At 49.5% G+C, this 16,734-nt stretch overlaps 1 protein-coding gene and 1 pseudogene across 1 annotated transcript; both read right to left on the bottom strand.

Moving 5' to 3' along the window:
- Positions 1-2,916: 2,916 nt before the first annotated feature.
- On the bottom strand, positions 2,917-7,352 carry LOC133755473 (class I histocompatibility antigen, Gogo-C*0203 alpha chain-like). Its single transcript, XM_062185584.1, is given in 8 exon segments — positions 2,917-3,295; positions 3,410-3,457; positions 3,595-3,627; positions 4,564-4,839; positions 5,695-5,947; positions 6,405-6,427; positions 6,630-6,899; positions 7,291-7,352. Coding segments are annotated over 8 exon segments (963 nt in total). The 5' UTR covers positions 7,346-7,352; the 3' UTR covers positions 2,917-3,290.
- Positions 7,353-11,109: 3,757 nt separating this feature from the next.
- On the bottom strand, positions 11,110-16,427 carry LOC133756468 (short coiled-coil protein B-like; annotated as a pseudogene).
- Between the last annotated feature and the right edge of the window lie 307 nt (positions 16,428-16,734).

Raw genomic sequence — 16,734 nt, 5'->3', positions numbered from 1 at the left:
AGCGTTGGGGCCAGTGTTGTGGCATAGAAGGTTAAGCCTCTGCCATCCCATGTGGGTGCTGGTTCAAGTCCAGCTACTTTACTACTACTACTACTACTACTACTACTACTACTTCTTCTTCTTCTTCTTCTTTTTTTTTTACAGGCAGAGTGGATAGTGAGAGACAGAGAGAAAGGTCTTCCTTTTTGCCGCTGGTTCACCCTCCAATTGCTGCTGTGGCCGGCGCATCTCGCTGATCCGAAGCCAGGAGCCAGGTGCTTCTCCTGGTCTCCCATGCGGGTGCAGGGCCCAAGAACCTGGGCCATCCTCCACTGCCTTCCTGGGGCACAGCAGAGAGCTGGCCTGGAAGAGGGGCAACCGGGACAGAATCTGGCACCCCAACCGGGACTAGAACCCAGTGTGCCGGCGCCACAAGGCGGAGGATTAGCCTGTTAAGTTACGGGGCCGGCCAGACCTGTCATTCTAACTCTGCATCTCAAGTTTCAAATAAATGAGTGTCAGTAGTGACTGCATGCCAAGCCACAGGGTCCATGTCCAGCTTATGGTGTCAGCCGTAGGGGAAGTAGTACCTGTGTGGGACTTGATCTAGGGTGGACTTGTGGATTCTGTTCCTGGCTGTGTAGCCAGTCTCGAGCTTGGTCCTGTGTGACATATATGCACACATGTGTATGTATATTCCTTATGTTTGGGGCCGGCACTGTGGCACAGCAGGTTAACACTCTTGCCTGAAGTACTAGCATCCCATATGGGTGCTGGATCTAGTCCTGGCTGCTCCTCTTCCAATCCAGCTCTCTGCTATATCCTGGAATAGCAGTGAAAGATGGCCCAAGTCTTTGGGCTCGTGCACCCACATGGGAGACCTAGAAGAAGCTCCTGGCTCCTGGCTTCAGATCGGCGCATCTTCCATCTGCTGGCTCACTCCCCAAATGGCTGTTGCGACCAATTGGAAAGTGAACCACCAGGTGGAAGACCTCTCTCTTTCTCTCTCTCTGCCTCTCCTCTCTCTGTGTAACTCTTTCAAATAAATAAATAAATCTTTAAGAAAATTCCTTTATGTTTAAATTAGAAACCCTTGCATTCCACCATTTAAGAAGTGAGTGATAAATCTGTGGGCAGTAGATTCAGAAAGCAGCACTGAGAGATTTGTACTGAGCTGAGTCCTGTCCTCTGTCTTCCATCTGGCTAAATCTGCCTCTCAGTAGAGAAAGTGATACTTATCTCCCAGCGTCATGCCTCATAATCAGCTAAATAGACTCTCCCTTTCCCTGGAACAAACAACACTGTAATATGGATTTAAGACCTGTCTTCCCCTGGGCATTCGGTGGTCACTGACCTCAGTGGTTCCCAATCTGGTGGGGCACCAGGATTGCTGCTGCATCCAGGTCTCTAAGCAGATCCACCATCTCAAGTATTGCACACAAGACCAAGAACTGCTTATTTACAGGCCTTGGGTGAGGCTGACGCACAGATATGGGAGTCCCGGTCACTGTTCCTGCTACCTAACCGTGTGGTCTGAAGACCAGCAGCATCAGCGGCAGTCGTGTCATAGGTGCAGAATCTCCTGTTCAATTACAGACTGAGCCTTACGTACCGTCCAGACGTGGTACCAGCTCTGCAGCAACACCGGAGGTCCAGGGCTCATTCCTTGTTCCTTTTCTCTGACAGCTAGTCACTCCATTTTTGTGGCATCACCCCTCATTTATTTCCCTGGCTCACACATTTCTCCTCAATGTCTCCGAACTTGTCTGTGCAGCTGCCAGTCCGATCACTTCAGCTGCAGTTCTGTAGACGTCTTGGCATCCACATCTCTGCACTGAAGGCTGACACTGTGCCCTCCTCACCTGTGCACCTGCTGCAGCCTTCCACTTCTCCACTCAGGGCAACTCTGCCTTCCTGATGACACAGTGTCACTTTTCACACCCATATCTCAAACCTTTTGTTCAGTCTGTTAGAAAACTTATCTTAGAGTCTGTGTAGAATACCACTTCCTGGTGTTTCCAGTGCTCACAGCCCAGCTGAAGTACCTGACATCTCCAGCCTGGAGCTGGAGTCCCTGCACTACTTCCTTATCATTTCCCTCCTGCCTCACCCCCCACTATTCCCACAGCACGTAATTCTAACAAGTATTTTATTTACTCTGAGTTTATCTGTCTCTTCACACTGGCAGACATAATCCCCAAGACTGACCTGTTTTTAGTTCACTGATCTAGAGACAAATAGTGTGGCACATACAGTGCTCAACAGATATACTTGAATGATCAGTGTAGAGCACCCCCCCCCCCACACACTGTCAGAATTTTTAAAGATTGATTTGAGAGGCAGAGTTAGGGAGAGACAGAGGTCTTCCATCTGCTGGTTCACTCCCCAAATGGCCGCAACAGCGGGAGCTGGACCGATTTGAAACTAGGATCCGGGAGCTTCTTCTGGGTCTCCCATGCAGGTGCAGGGGCCCAAGGACTTGGACCATCTTCTACTGCTTTCCCAGGCCACAGCACCAGCAGGGAGCTGGTTCAGAAGTGGAGCAGCCAGGACTTGAACTGATGCCCATATAGGATGCTGGTGCCACAGGCGGAGGCTTAGCCTATATGTCACAGCATTTCTTGATTGAAGTAACCTCAGAGAAAATGCTTTGTGGCATTTATAGCACAGTGTGCTGTCACACAGATGACCACTCTCACATGGGCAGCCGTGCCACCTGTACTTTTCTCATAAGTGCTGCGCTTCCTTTTTCTCTTGGCTGTTGGTTCCCAGTCCTGCACAGCTCAACACATGATGACATTTCTGTCTTGGGAAAAGATATCCTAGCCTTATGAGCCCCATATTCCAACCAAATATAAATAAAGATTGGGGTCTGCTGTATAAGTCCATGATTGTTTATTTGAACTGTATGGGTGTGAAGAGGGCATAGGTGAACAGACAAAATAGAAACTTAACGGCAGTTTATTAAGGTGAGAAGTTATGGGATCTTTCCTCTTTGCTATCCCACAGTCTGGATCCTTGAAAAAGATTGGGGAAGCAACAGAATAACAATTGAGTGAATGGTCCAGAAGGAAGGCAAGAGTTTGACGGGTCTGAAAATCCATCTCGTGGTATCACAGACCCTCCCTCCGCAGGGGCAGACTGGGCCGAGGCAGGTGTGCTCGGGAGTCGGCCGCGCCCCCCAGTTCTTCACATTACGCTGCTAGAACAGACATTCAGATGCTGACTGCAGAAAGGCATCAGGAGCTCCTGATGTCAACGGTGGTGCCTTGAACAGATCTTGTCACGCTGAGTCTCGTACAAAGCAGCTGTCACACTGAGGAATAGTCAGGAAAGAACTCAGATCAGCCGCTCCAAGTGGTGACCTGAGAATGTCCCAACCCGGAGCCTCCCCAGGGCCCCCCTCCCACCTAGACCTCCAGGGTCTCACCTGTAGAAGCTGTGAGAGACCCATCAGAGTCCTGGGTACTGTCACTGCCTGGGGCAGAACAAAACAAGACCTGGTCAGAGGCCACGGGAAATGTGGATGCAGGAGGAGTGGGGGGGTGCATGGACTCCCCCATGGCTCTGTCCACACTGCCCCAGGGCCTCAGGGGTCACCCCCTTCATCCTTACATGCAGCCTGAGTGTAGCTCCCTCCTTCTCCACCTGTGAGAAGAAAATAGCCTGTCAGAGACCAGTGAGGAGCAAGGGTTATGAGACCCTAAGGAAGCTTCCCGGCCCGTGACTGCAGACCTTGGGCAAGAGGGGGACACACAGGGGAGGAGGTCTGCGGGAGGCAGGCAGCTCCCCTTCTGGAGGGGTCCTCAGCTGGGCCCTTCCGCTCTGGCCTCTGGCTGACCGGGTTCAGGCCCCCATCACTGCAGTTCCCAAGGTGGTAATTTGGTCCTTTATTTTCACACGTGGGCTACAGTAGCATAAGTGTTTGAGTACCTGTGTGTGGACTGTGCTTCCTGTAAGCGAGGCAGGGCACACTTCTACCTGGGGCTTGAGTCCATCAGTGAGACAAGAAAACCCCACCTCTCACCCTTCCCTACCTGAGCTCTTCCTCTTTATCACAGCAGTGAGCGTTGCTGTGGCGACCACAGCTCCAAGAATGAGGCCAGCGATGCTTCCCACGGTTAGTGCCGTGGGCTGGGATGACTGCTCTGGGAAAGGGAGGGGAGGCGAGGGGCTCTGCTGTGGTTTGGGTATAGTTTGTTCTGCATGGTTTCTATGGCAGAAGTTTTTCCCCAGTATGGCAGTGTTGAGCTGGGGTACCTTTAAGAGGTGGGTCCTGGGACACTGCCTGTGCTGCCTTTGGAAAGAATTAAGGTAAGACCCTGAGTTAGGGAAGAGCCCCTCCCTGTCTCACGATGGGGCTCTCGGAGCACAATCCCCTGCCACTGTGGTGCCATGTGCCACAAGGTTCTCACCAGAGCCGACGCTGGCACCATGCCCTTGAACCTTTAGAACTGAAATAATAAACCTCAGGTATTTCACTACCATGATGGACGAATTATGAAAACCAGGTCTGAACCCTGACCCTGCTGATGACTTCATGTTTTCCCTGACAAGAGGCCCCGCCCCTCCTGCCCTCCTCACCCCATCTCAGGGTGAGGGGCTCGGACAGCCCCTCGTGCTGCACACGGCACGTGTATCTCTGCTCCTCCCCAGAAGGCACCACCACAGCCGCCCACTTCTGGAAGCTTCCGTCGCCCCCAGGCCTGGTCTCCACGAGCTCCGTGTCCTGGGTCTGGTCCTCCCCATCCCGCTGCCAGGTCAGGGAGATCTCCGCGGGGTAGAAGCCCAGGGCCCAGCACCTCAGGGTGGCCTCCCGGTCAGAGGTGGGGTGGTGGGTCACACGTGTTTCTGGGGGGACTGAGGGAGGAAATAGGGACATCCAGACATTTTGCATTACCTCCCAAGGACCACGGAAGCAGTGCTCTGTGACCATCTGGGAAGGGCCAGGGCAGCTGCAGAGGAGGAAAGTACAAACTGACACCACCCTGGGTCAGCTCACGGTAGGGGGCCCCAGGTCTCTGAGGCTCTGGCCGGGGCGGAGGAAGACCCCGAGACCTGGAAAAGCTGCACTCAGCCCCTGAAAGACATTGGGTGCAGGGCCGAGAAAGCCAGAGAACGTGACCCATGAAACCCAAGAGTGGTGCGGGTCAAAAGGAACTGACCAATTATTTTAGGAATTATCTTTTTTTTTTTGACAGGCAGAGTTAGACAGTGAGAGAGGGAGAGAGAGACAGAGAGAAAGGTCTTCCTTTTTCCGTTGGTTCACCCCCTAAGTGGCCGCTAGGGCTGGCGTGTTGCGCTGCACCAATCCGAAGCCAGGAGCCAGGTGCTTCCTCCTGGTCTCCCATGCGGGTGCAGTGCCCAAGCACTTGGGCCATCCTCCACTGCACTCCCGGGCCACAGCAGAGAGCTGGACTGGAAGAGGAGCAACCGGGACTAGAATCCGGGGTGCTAGCGCTGCAGGCAGAGGATTAGCCTAGTGAGCCGTGGCGCCGGCCAGGAATTATCTTTATCTTTCGATCCTGGAGAGGCTTGACCCCTTAACTGTCCTGAGAGAAGGGCAGGCTCTCAGTGACTCTCTAGTACAGGATCTGGAAGTCCAGGACTCGTCTCCTCTGGAACCAAGGGAGAGCAGTGTTCTGGTGGGCACCACTTTCCTCTCCTCACGGGAGGCAGGTGAGGAGACTGGAGGTCTGGAGGTGCCTTACGTACCCAGGCTCTGCAGCGTCTCCTTCCCCGCCTCCAGGTATCTGCGCAGCCACTCCACGCACGTGCCCTCCAGGTAGGCCCTCTCTTGCTCAGCCACACCTGCCACCTCCCACTTGCCCCGTGTGATCAGCGCCGCCGTGTCCGCTGCGGTCCAGGAGCGCAGGTCCTCATTCAGGGCGATCTAATCCGCGCCGTTGTAGGCGAACAGCTCATACCTGCGGAGGAGGCGCCTGTCGGGCGCCAGGTGGCAGCCGCATGTTGGAGGCCACCGGACAAACCACACAGAGACGCAGCACTCAGTCAATTCATCACCACGCTTATTGCCTCCTCGAGTTCCAGGCCAAAGTAGGGGGCCCGGCGATAAGGGAGTGGAGGCCGTCTCCCTGGGGAAACTCTTCAGCCTCCAGCCCTGAGCACACAGAAAGACAAGGATATACACCCCAGGCCCCATACAGATAACATTCATTGTGCGCAATTATGCATAGCACAGGAACAAAACAAGTTTACAAGCTAGCAAAGATCAGGGTACAAGCTCTGCTGATAGAGCAAAGAACATCATAAACCTTCATCAGAAGTCACATCCTGCCTGCAGGAATGTGGGACGAAGTCTTGTGCCTTCAAAACACCAAGCACAGGAAACAGGATTAGATAAGGGACAGCCTCAGCCTGCTGCATCTCATGTCGGGCCAGGGCCACTAGCCCCGACAGCCGCACATAGACTGGTAGGTGTAAGACCCTGCCCCCGCCCCGTGGTCAGTCCTGGCCCCAGGGCGACACCTACGTGAGGTGACGGTGGTCAGAGCCTCCTCCCACCGCGCCCTGAAGTCCCTCGGGTTCCTCTGGGGTCATAGGAGACTGGCGCCCGTCTCGCAGCCTCGTGGCGCGGCCCGGGTGCACGGACGCAGGGGACAGGCAGTGTGCGCCTCTCGGTCACGTACCGGCCTGGCTCTGGTTGTAGTAGCCGCGCAGGTTGTCGAGCATAACTCCGCAGTTCTGTGCGCTGCGCTTGACGAACCGCGTGTTCCGGTCCCAGTACCCCGGGTCCACCTGCCGCATCCACGGCGCCCGCGGCTCCACCCTCGGGTTCTCGGCGTCGCTGTCGAAGCGCGCGAACGGCGTGTCGTCCACGTAGCCCACGGAGATGTACTGGGCTTCCCCGCGGCCCGGCCGGGACACGGCGGTGGTGAAGAACTGCAGGGAGTGGGAACCTGCGTTCCGAGGGCGCGGCGCTGAGCTCGTGTCCTGGGTCTGGTCCTCCCCATCCCGCTGCCAGGTCAGGGAGATCTCCGCGGGGTAGAAGCCCAGGGCCCAGCACCTCAGGGTGGCCTCCCGGTCAGAGCCGGGGTGTTGGGAGGAGCGTGCCGGCAACCGGAGAGACGGAGGCCGGGCTGGGGGCCGGTGGCGGAGAGCGGGACTTGCCGGTCCGCAGGGGTCACAGGGAACCGAGAGGTTGCGGGAGGGGTCAGGACAATGGGTGACCGAAACGTTGGGGGACACTGGGCCGGGACGGCGGCTCCCCCGGGTTCCTGAGCCCCTGTCCCGTGGCGTCTGTTCTTCTACCCCGCCGAGGCGGTCTCCGCACCCCGACCTCGCACTCACCTGCCCGGGTCTCTGCCAGCACCAGGGCCCCCGAGAGCAGCAGGAGGGGCCCCATCCTCGAGTTCAGGGGCAAAGACTGAGTGCCGACCAATCGGCTAGGACTTTAGGCTCAGGGACGGGCGAGGCTGATCTAGAAACCAATGGGAGTGAGACCCGAGCTCGCATCACCGGCGACCGGGCAGAAGAACCCGAGCCGGGTTGTGGGAGGGGAAGCGAAAGTGCCCAGTCCTGGGACCCTGCCCTCGCCCCGCAGGGCGCACAGCGTCTCCCAGAGTTCTCTTCCCGAGTGCTCCAGTGTTTTCTATTCCAGGGTCTCCACGTGCGCTCAGGAATCAGTGAGGACCCCGAAGGTAATTTATTTTTCTGGATTATATTTAGCAATATTAAAATGTAAGACCGTTTAAAAATACTTCGTTCAGAAGGTTAATAACCTTTGTATGTTAAATTATTTTTAAACGTGAGAAGTGGCTATTTTCCAAAGTAAAGAGAACAGTAAGAAGAGTGGCATTTTTACAGTCCATATTTTTGCAGATGCTTTTCTATATGACATCTGGATTTTTGTATCTACTTCTGCATTTTACCTGTTATTTGGATCAAAGCACATGAAAAAAATCTAGCTTTACACAAATATACAGGAAAATTTTTTTAAAAAAGGATGTCTTTATTTGTTTGAGAGGCGGAGTTAGAGAGAAAGAGAAAGAGAGACAGAGAGACAGAGAGATCTTCCATCCACTAGTTCACTCCCTAAATTGCCTCAATGGCCTGGAGCTGGGCCGATCAGGAGCCAGGAGGTTCTTCTGGGACTCCCACGTGGGTGCAGGGGCCCAAGCACCTTCTGCTTTCCCAGGCCATTAGTAGAGAACTGGATCGGAAATGGAGCAGCCAGGACTTGAACCAGTGCCCATATGGGATGCTGGTGCTGCAGGTGGAGGCTTAACCTACGCCATAGGGTCGGCCCCTTGATTGTATTTTTTTAAATCTCTCAAACAGATTTTTATTAAGCAGCAAAGCAGAATTGCAACACAATTTAAATATTTGTCAATTATTTTAACAACAGGTATGCAAAATGTTTGCAGTAATTATATATTTATATAGCTAATGCCATCCATCAAATCTTACATGAATACATAAGATTATTTCATGATAAAAAGTAGGAAAGCCTAATAATCATAAACTGTATTAGTTGATCTCTTTTCCTAGAATATTTTAATATTATTTCTGACATTGATTATTCCCTTACCAATCTATAAACTAATTTTTTTTTTTTTGACAGGCAGAGTGGACAGTGAGAGAGAGAGACAGAGAGAAAGGTCTTCCTTTGCCGTTGGTTCACCCTCCAATGGCCTCCGCGGCCGGCGTGCTGCGGCCGGCGCACCGCGTTGATCCGATGGCAGGAGCCAGGTGCTTCTCCTGGTCTCCCATGGGGTGCAGGGCCCAAGCACTTGGGCCATCCTCCACTGCACTCCCTGGCCACAGCAGAGAGCTGGCCTGGAAGAGGGGCAACCGGGACAGGATCGGTGCCCTGACCGGGACTAGAACCCGGTGTGCCGGCGCCGCAAGGTGGAGGATTAGCCTACTGAGCCACGGCGTCGGCCCTATAAACTAAATTTTAAAAATTGTTAAAGGATGATGAAAACTCTGTAAACCAAGTTGAGTTTACAAAAAATTCTTGGAGAACAAATAAGAAAAAAACTACTTGGGCCAGCACTCTGGCACAGCTGGTTAAGCTGCTGTCTGCAGTGCTGGCATCCCATATAGACACCAGTTCAAGTTTCAGCTGCTCTACTTCCAAACCAGCTCCCTGCTAACACACCTGGGAAGGCAATGGAGGATGGCCAAGTGCTTGGGTCTGGAAGAAGCTTCTGGCTCCTGGCTCCTGGCTTAGGCCTTGCCAGCCCTAGCTATTGTGGCCTTTTGGGGTGTGAACCAGCAGGTGGAAGATCTGTGTCTCCTTCTCTCTCTATAACTCTGCCTTTCAAATAAATAAATCTTTTTAAAAAAATACTGAGCAAGATAATCAATTAGTACATATGGAAAGCTCTCCCAATGTTTTCATGATTCTGATACTAATATACTCAAGGAATCTTGTTTGCAGTTGATTTCGTGTATACTACAAATAAACCTTGAGACCAAACTCTTTGTAACTATTCTCTTCCAGTGATGTCTTACATAAGATTAAATAATCCATTTTCATATATATTCCCCCAAATATATACTCTGTTCCAGAGGTAACACAAACCTGGAGTGAAAACATTTGGAGTTGTTTTACTACTGTTTACCAAGTATTTTTACATCCTATTTTATTTTTCCACAAGATTTTCTAAAAATGCATTTAAAATTTTTTTTCTGCATATTTTTTAAACACACATGACTAGAACCAAGTGGATTATCTTGTACAAAAGGAAGCTTTTTATTTATTTATTTATTTAATTTCAAAGGCAGCATTACAGAGAGGCAGAAGGAGAAGGAGAGGGAGAGGGCGAGGGAGAGGGAGAGGGAAGGGGGGAGGGAGGGGAAGGAGAGGGGGAGAGGGAGAGATATCTTCTATCCGCTGGTTCACTCTCCAGATAGCTACAACGACCGGAGCTGGGCTGATCCAAAGCCAGGAGACAGGAGCTTCTTCCCAGTCTCCCACATGGGTGCAGGGCCCAAGGACTTGGGCCATCTTCTACTGCTTCTTCTGGGTCTCTCATGGAACAGCAAGGACTCGAACCGGTGCCCATATGGGATGCCAGCATTACAGGCAGTGGCTTTACCTGCTACATCACAAAGCCAGCCCCAAGGAAGTTTTTTTTTTTTTTGGACTATTTACTCTTTCTTTTTTGTTAAAGATTTATTTATTTATTTGAAAGTCAGAGTTACACACAGAGAGAGAGGGAGAAGCAGAGAGAAAGAGAGAAGGGTCTTCCCTCTTCTGGTTCACTCCCCAGTCAGCCTCAACGGCTGGAGCTGTGCCAATCCAAAGCCATGAGGCAGGAGCCTCTTCTAGGTCTCCCATGCGGGTGCAGGGGCCCAAGGACTTGGGTCATCTACTGCTTTCCCAGGCCATAGCAGAGAGCTGGATGGGAAGAGGAGCAGCTGGGACTCGAACCAGTGCCCATACGGGATGCCGGCACTGCAGGCAGCGGCTTTACTCACTACACCACCGCGCTGGCCCCTATTTACTCTCAAGGAAAAAAATCTTTTTTTTTTTTTTAATCCTCCTTCTGTTTTCAATTGATGAAAGAGAAACCAGCAATCCTATCTTATTACTAAACATCACAAATGACAAGCTCTAGCTGAGAAAGTGTCTTATTTTAGTTAAGTTTCAACAATTAGGGTTCAGGTTACATCATAAATGATTACTAAAATTACTTTTACAAATGTCAAACTGTTTTCTTTGGGGAATGGGATGGGAAGGAAGAGGCAGGTGGGGCAGAGGCACAGCGCATCAAGCCATGCATTCAGCACATGAGCTTGGCCACTTTTTCACAACATGCTGGGTTTTTCTTGTATATCTTGCCAGTCATAAAAGATAACTCTAATCCTATAAATGAAAGCAAATTCAATAAAACACTCATCTTAGAGTGTCATAAATATACTGCAGCTATAAAGTCTCTACAGTACATTTGCACGTTTTCATCATAGACTAACATGATACACAAACTGTGGAAACATCCAGTTATGTAGTCCATTTTGCCTACATCTGACATTATCTTTGTAAATATTTAGTTAAGCCACAAATAAAAGTACTGTCACTTTGGGAATCTATGGAAGTTTATTGGGGGAAAAAAATAAGGGTCAGCAGCCACTCCATGAAAGAGAAGGGACTTCAGTCCTCTACTTCCTTTTGCTTTTTGTGTCAGTTGTTTGAAAAACACCAGAAGCTGACATGAGGCTTTTTGTATATTGTCCAAGAACTTGGTTTTCTGATTTTAACTTCAGAGTTTCTTCCTTCACTGCATCTACTCTTGTAGACAGATCTTCAAGTGTGTGCTGGAGTTCAAACACTTGATTAATAAGTTGTGTGTTTTTCTCCAGTTCCACCTGGTTTCCAGCACCAGCTGCATCTGTCAGTGTTCATCATCTTGGATCAAGAACTTTTTGGGCCTTGGATGTCAAATCCTTGACGAATGTTCTTCCATCTGAGGCCCAGAGAAAGGGAGGGATTGAGAGGGTGCTTTAGGCCAGGGGACTCAGATCAACTGTGCAATGAGAACATTTTCAATGATGTTTTCAGATAATTGAGAATATTAATGTTTGATACTGCACTGGGATGATGTAAGTGTTAACTACTGCTTCTTCTTTTTAAAGATTTATTGATTTATTTGAGAGGTAGAGGCAGAGAGAAAGAGAGAAAGAGAGAGGGAGGGAGGGAGGGAGGGGGAGAAAGAGAGCGAGAGAGAGCGAGAGAGAGAGAAAGTCTTCCATCTGCTGGCTGCAACGGCCAAAGCTGGGCTGATCTAAAGCCGGGAGCCAGGAGCCTCCTTCGGGTCTCCCGTGCAGGTACAGGGGCCCAAGCACTTCAGCCATCTTCCATCTGCCTTCCCAGGCCATCAGCAGGACGCTGGATTGGAAGTGGAGCAGCCAGGGATGGGATGCCGGCACTGCAAGGGGCAGCTTTACCTGCTACACCACAGTGCCAGCCCTCAGTGTTAGTTTTTTAAATGTTCCTTGCAGTGTAGAACCTGAAATATTATCATTGAATATTTCATATTCTGTTACATTAAAACCCACAGGTCTTCCTTACACGTTGAGTGGATCCTGTTTTAATGCTTGAGTTTTTAAAAAGTACTGCCTTATTTCATCAAGTTGTGTAGATCTTCCAGTGTTAACATATGGAATTACAAATTGTCAAAACAAACAAACAAACAAACAAAAAAAACAAACCAGTGTGTGTTAATATTACCACAGCTTCCTCCAGAGAAGGTTTTAAGAATTGACAGGCTGTCAGTAATGGATATAAATTCTTCAAAATTATAATTTTCTCTTGAGAGCTTACATTTTATTATTGGCAAAAATACTGTCAATGGATTATCTTGAAGGGACAGGCTGATGATATTATCAGAAAGTGTTGGCTAAATGTCTAAATAATCATTGTTTCTCTGTCATTCATTCTTTCAAGTAAAAATAGTATTCTGTAAAAGGACGCTAGGAGTCATGAGCGTCATCTGGTTCTTCCACATGGGTGCACTTGGGCCATCTTTTGCTGCCTTCCCCATCACACTAGCAGGGAACTGGATCAGAAGTAGAGCAGCTGGGACTGGAACTGGGATCCATGTGGGATGCAGGCATTGCAGACATTTGAGGAGTGAATCAGCAGATGGAAGATTCCCTCTGTCTCTCCTTCTCTCTTGCTCTGCATTTCAAACAAATAAATAAATAATTTTTTAAAGAAAATAGTTCTTGCCAGGATAAGCCCCTGGCTCCTGCCATCGGATCAGCGCGGTGCGCCGGCCGCAGCGCGCCAACCGCGGCGGCCATTGGAGGGTGAACCAACGGCAAAAGGAAGACCTTTCTCTCTGTCTCTCTCTCTCACTGTCCACTCTGCCTGTCAAAAAAAAAAAATAAAAAAAAATAAAGAAAATAGTTCTTGCAATAATAGGGCCTAGGACAATGGTGTTAGAGATGGAGAAGAAAGACGGGAATGTGGGGAAGAGGGGTTGATCTGCTTTTTACTTTGAGGATCTGAGCTGCTGAGGGAGAGTTCTCCTTCCCTACCATCCCTACCAGCCTGGCAAGCAAGGTCAGTTCCCTGAATGTTTTGCTGACCTACTTGGCTTTCCCACTGGTGCTGTCTTTCCTCAATGCCTCTGTTTGGGTCAAGAAGAGGCACTCCTGCCTGGAGAGCTCCCAAGTCCATCTGTCCCTAGACACAATCCAGTGATTCTTCGTTTGCATCTTGTGCTTGAGAAATAAGCAGGAATTGATGAGCTGGAACCTGGAGTCCCATTGAACAGGATGCATCAAGGACTATCAATGACTTGTTGCTTAGATCTTCATGGAATTCTGTATTTTTTCTCTGGAGCTAACATTGGGTATATAAGTGTGTAGGAAAAATTACACAGAAGATGCCTGCAGTGCCAGCATCCCACGTGGGAGCCAGTTCAAGTCCTGGCTGCTCTACTTCTGATACAGCTCTCTGATATGGCCTGGGAAGGCAGTGGAGGATGTCCCAAGTCCTTGGGCCCCTGCACCCATGTGGGAGACCCAGAAGAAGCTCCTAGCTCCTGGCTTCAGATTGGCACAGTTCCAGCCATTGCAGTCATCTGGGGGAGAAACCAGTGGCTGGAAGACCTCTCTGTCTCTACCTCTCTGTAACTCTGCCTTTCAAATAAATAAATAAATCTTACCTGTTAGGCCACAGCACTGGCCCCGAAATAAATAAATACATATTTAAGAAATGGTGTGAATGGGGCTGGTGCTGTGGCATAATGGGTTGAGCCTCTGTCTGCAGCACCAGCATCCCATATGGGTGCCAGGTTGAGTCCTGGCTGCTTCACTTCTGCTCCAGCTTCCTGCTGATGGCCTGGGAAGGCAATGGAAGATGGCCCAAGTGCTTGGGCTCCTGCACCGATGTGGGAGACCTGGAAGAAGCTCCTGGCTCCTGGCTTTAGATCAATTCAACTCTAGCTGTTACAAGCCATTTGGGGAGTGAACCAGTGGTTGGAAGATCTTTCTTCTTCTTCTTCTTCTTCTTCTTCTTCTTCTTCTTCTTCTTCTTCTTCTTCTTCTTCTTCTTCTTCTTCTTCTTCTTCTTTTTTCAAATTAATTAATTTATTTGAAAGTCAGAGTTACACACAGAGAGAAGGAGAGGCAGAGAGAGAGAGAGAGAGAGAGAGAGAGAGAGAGAGAGGTCTTCTATCTACTGGTTCACTTCCAAGTTGGCTGCAACAGCTGGAGCTGCACCAATCCAAAGTCAGGAACCAGGAGCTTCTTGCAGGTCTCCCACGCAGGTGCAGGGGCCCAAGCACTTGCGCCATCTTCTACTGCTTTCCCAGGCCATAGCAGAGAGCTGGATCAGAAGAAGAGCAGCCAGGACTGGAACTGGTGCCCATATGGGATGCTGGCACTGGAGGTGGAGGCTTTACCCATGATGCCATAGTGCCAGCCCCGGAAGATCTTACTCTTTTTCTCTCCTCTCTGTTTGCAATTCTGCCTCTCAAGTAAATAAATAAAATATTTAAAAAAAACCTTACTTGCTTTTCTCTTGCCCTGTCCTTCCATGATCAGTTGGATCAGAATTGGTGACTTGTTTTCTTCCTCCTGAAAAAGTAACCTGAGTCTCTTACTAGGGCACTTTAGAGAAACAAGGCATGATTCACTCACCATGAAGCCCTACCTGTATTGCCTGCTCTCCCATCTGCTTTCTCTTCTATCTTCTGTTTCTTCAGAGACTGGAAATAGGTAATTTCTGTACAACTGTCAGACATATAATTGGGCTCATCATAGGATTTTTTTTTTGATTAACTAGACTTCACAATTGAATGCGTTACCTTGGTTGGAAGTGAGTTTCCCATCACTAAAGAGAATCAAGGGGCAAATGTTGTGGTGCTGTGAGGGAAGCTGCTGCTTGCTATGCTGCATCCTATATCAGAGGCAGTTTGAGTCATGGCTGCTCTCTTTCTGCTCCAGCTCCCTGCTCATGCACCTGAGAAGGCAGCAGAGGATGGCCCAGGTGCTTGGGCTCCTGTCACCCACATGAGAGACAGGATGGGGGTTTCAGGTTCCTGGATTTGGCTTGACTCAGATCCAGCAGGTGTGGCTATTCGAGGAGCAAACCAGCAGATGGAAGATCTTTCCCTCTCTCTGTCCCTGCCCCTGATACTCTGCCCCTTAAATAAATAAGCAAACACATTAATTAATTATAAATAGATCTTTTAAAAAGTGAGAATCAAGCACTTGCTCTTGGTCCTATACACAGAAAGTTGACTGTCAGAGTGAGGGAGTCCACTTCCCCACTGGGGTTGTCCTCTGGGCAGTGGGAAGAGGAGGTCCTGGCTGCCCTCACTGGGTGGTTGAGAGTGGGCTAGTTAGAATCTGATTCCTACAGCATCTGAGCAGGTTCATAGCTTTTTAATGGATTAATCTGGATATCACTTGTAAATCCTTGCTTTGTATGTTTCCTTGTTGCTGTTAAGGTTTTTCTTCATCTCATTTCCCAAAAGATTCACAACATCAATATTACAACAACAAAAGATTTTTTTTTCAAGTGCCTAACACAACAAGCACAAGTTTCCCCTCTGTTCTCTTGCGCTCAGGGGCAGCTTCGGGCACTAACACGAGGCATCACTTCACTTAGCACTGTGCTGAGCTCAGCCAACACTGAGCTGCTTTCCACCCCCACGTAGCTCCACGTGCTAAAATAAGAGTAACGGTGCTTGCTGTGGAGGATTGGAGGGAAAAGCCGAGTGGAAGTTGGAATTGAGCAAGAGACTGGTAGCAATCTGTCTCCTTTCTCCGTGCACCGAGCAATGGTTAACTGCCACCACGTGCCCCACACTGTTTACCTGTGTCCTCAGGTGCTCAATGCTGAGATGTGGTTGAGGCCCATGTCAGGTGCTGTCTCCCTTTTCCTCATCCAAAAGTCAATACCAAGAGAATTCATCCTGAACACACACTTGGTAAAGAAGAAAGGAAGGAGGGTGGGAGAAAAAGCCTGGGTTTTCCCAGAGAGCTTCCTTCTCCTGTGACCTGGAGTGGTTAACTTGAGGGAGGAGATTAGCAGAAATCCAGAAAAAAAAAAAAAAAAAGGATAAGGAAGAAGTAAAATTACCCACTGTCAGAGTGAGTCTTCCCCTAAGGAACTGAAATAGGCCTGTTCCATTTAAAAAAAATATATGTATTTTATTTATTTGAAAGGCAGAGTGACACAGAGAGGCAGAGACAGAAAGAGTTCTTCCATCCACTGGTTCACTCCCCAAATGGCTGGGAAAGTCGAGTCTGGGCCAGGCTGAAGCCAGGAGCTCTGTCTAGGTTTCCCATGTGGTTGCAGGGGCCCAAATACTTGGATCTTCTGCTACTTTCCTAGGCACATCATCAGAGAGCTGGCTCACAAGTGGAGCTGCCAGGACTCAAACCAGCACCTATTTGAGATGCCAGCATTGCAGGCATCAGCTTAACCTCATGCTCACCACAACAGCCTGATGCTGCTCCATTTCGGTGTTCCTAAGGAGGAACACCTGGTGTTTTAGGCAAAGATTTGACTTTTTTTTTTTTTTTCCAAAGGCGTTGACCCACCTTCTGCTTCCAGGTCCTGCTACAATGTTGCTGTTCTGTTTACTTTGTTTTTTCTTTATATGCTAAATAAGTAAAATAGTTCATTTGATCCATTGTCAATATGTCCTATATGCGTGATGGGACTTCAGCAAGTTTGTGGAAAAATGACTTAAAAGGTTAGTTTATTATGGTGTCAATTATTTTTGGAATTCATGAACACTGTTTTCTTTTTTCTTTTTGAAGATT

Source organism: Lepus europaeus, chromosome 3 (assembly GCF_033115175.1).
Source record: "Lepus europaeus isolate LE1 chromosome 3, mLepTim1.pri, whole genome shotgun sequence".
In the NCBI taxonomy this organism is placed as follows: domain Eukaryota; kingdom Metazoa; phylum Chordata; class Mammalia; order Lagomorpha; family Leporidae; genus Lepus; species Lepus europaeus.
The sequence above is the reverse complement of the archived record's forward strand: the minus strand, read 5'-3'. Positions and strand labels throughout refer to the sequence as shown.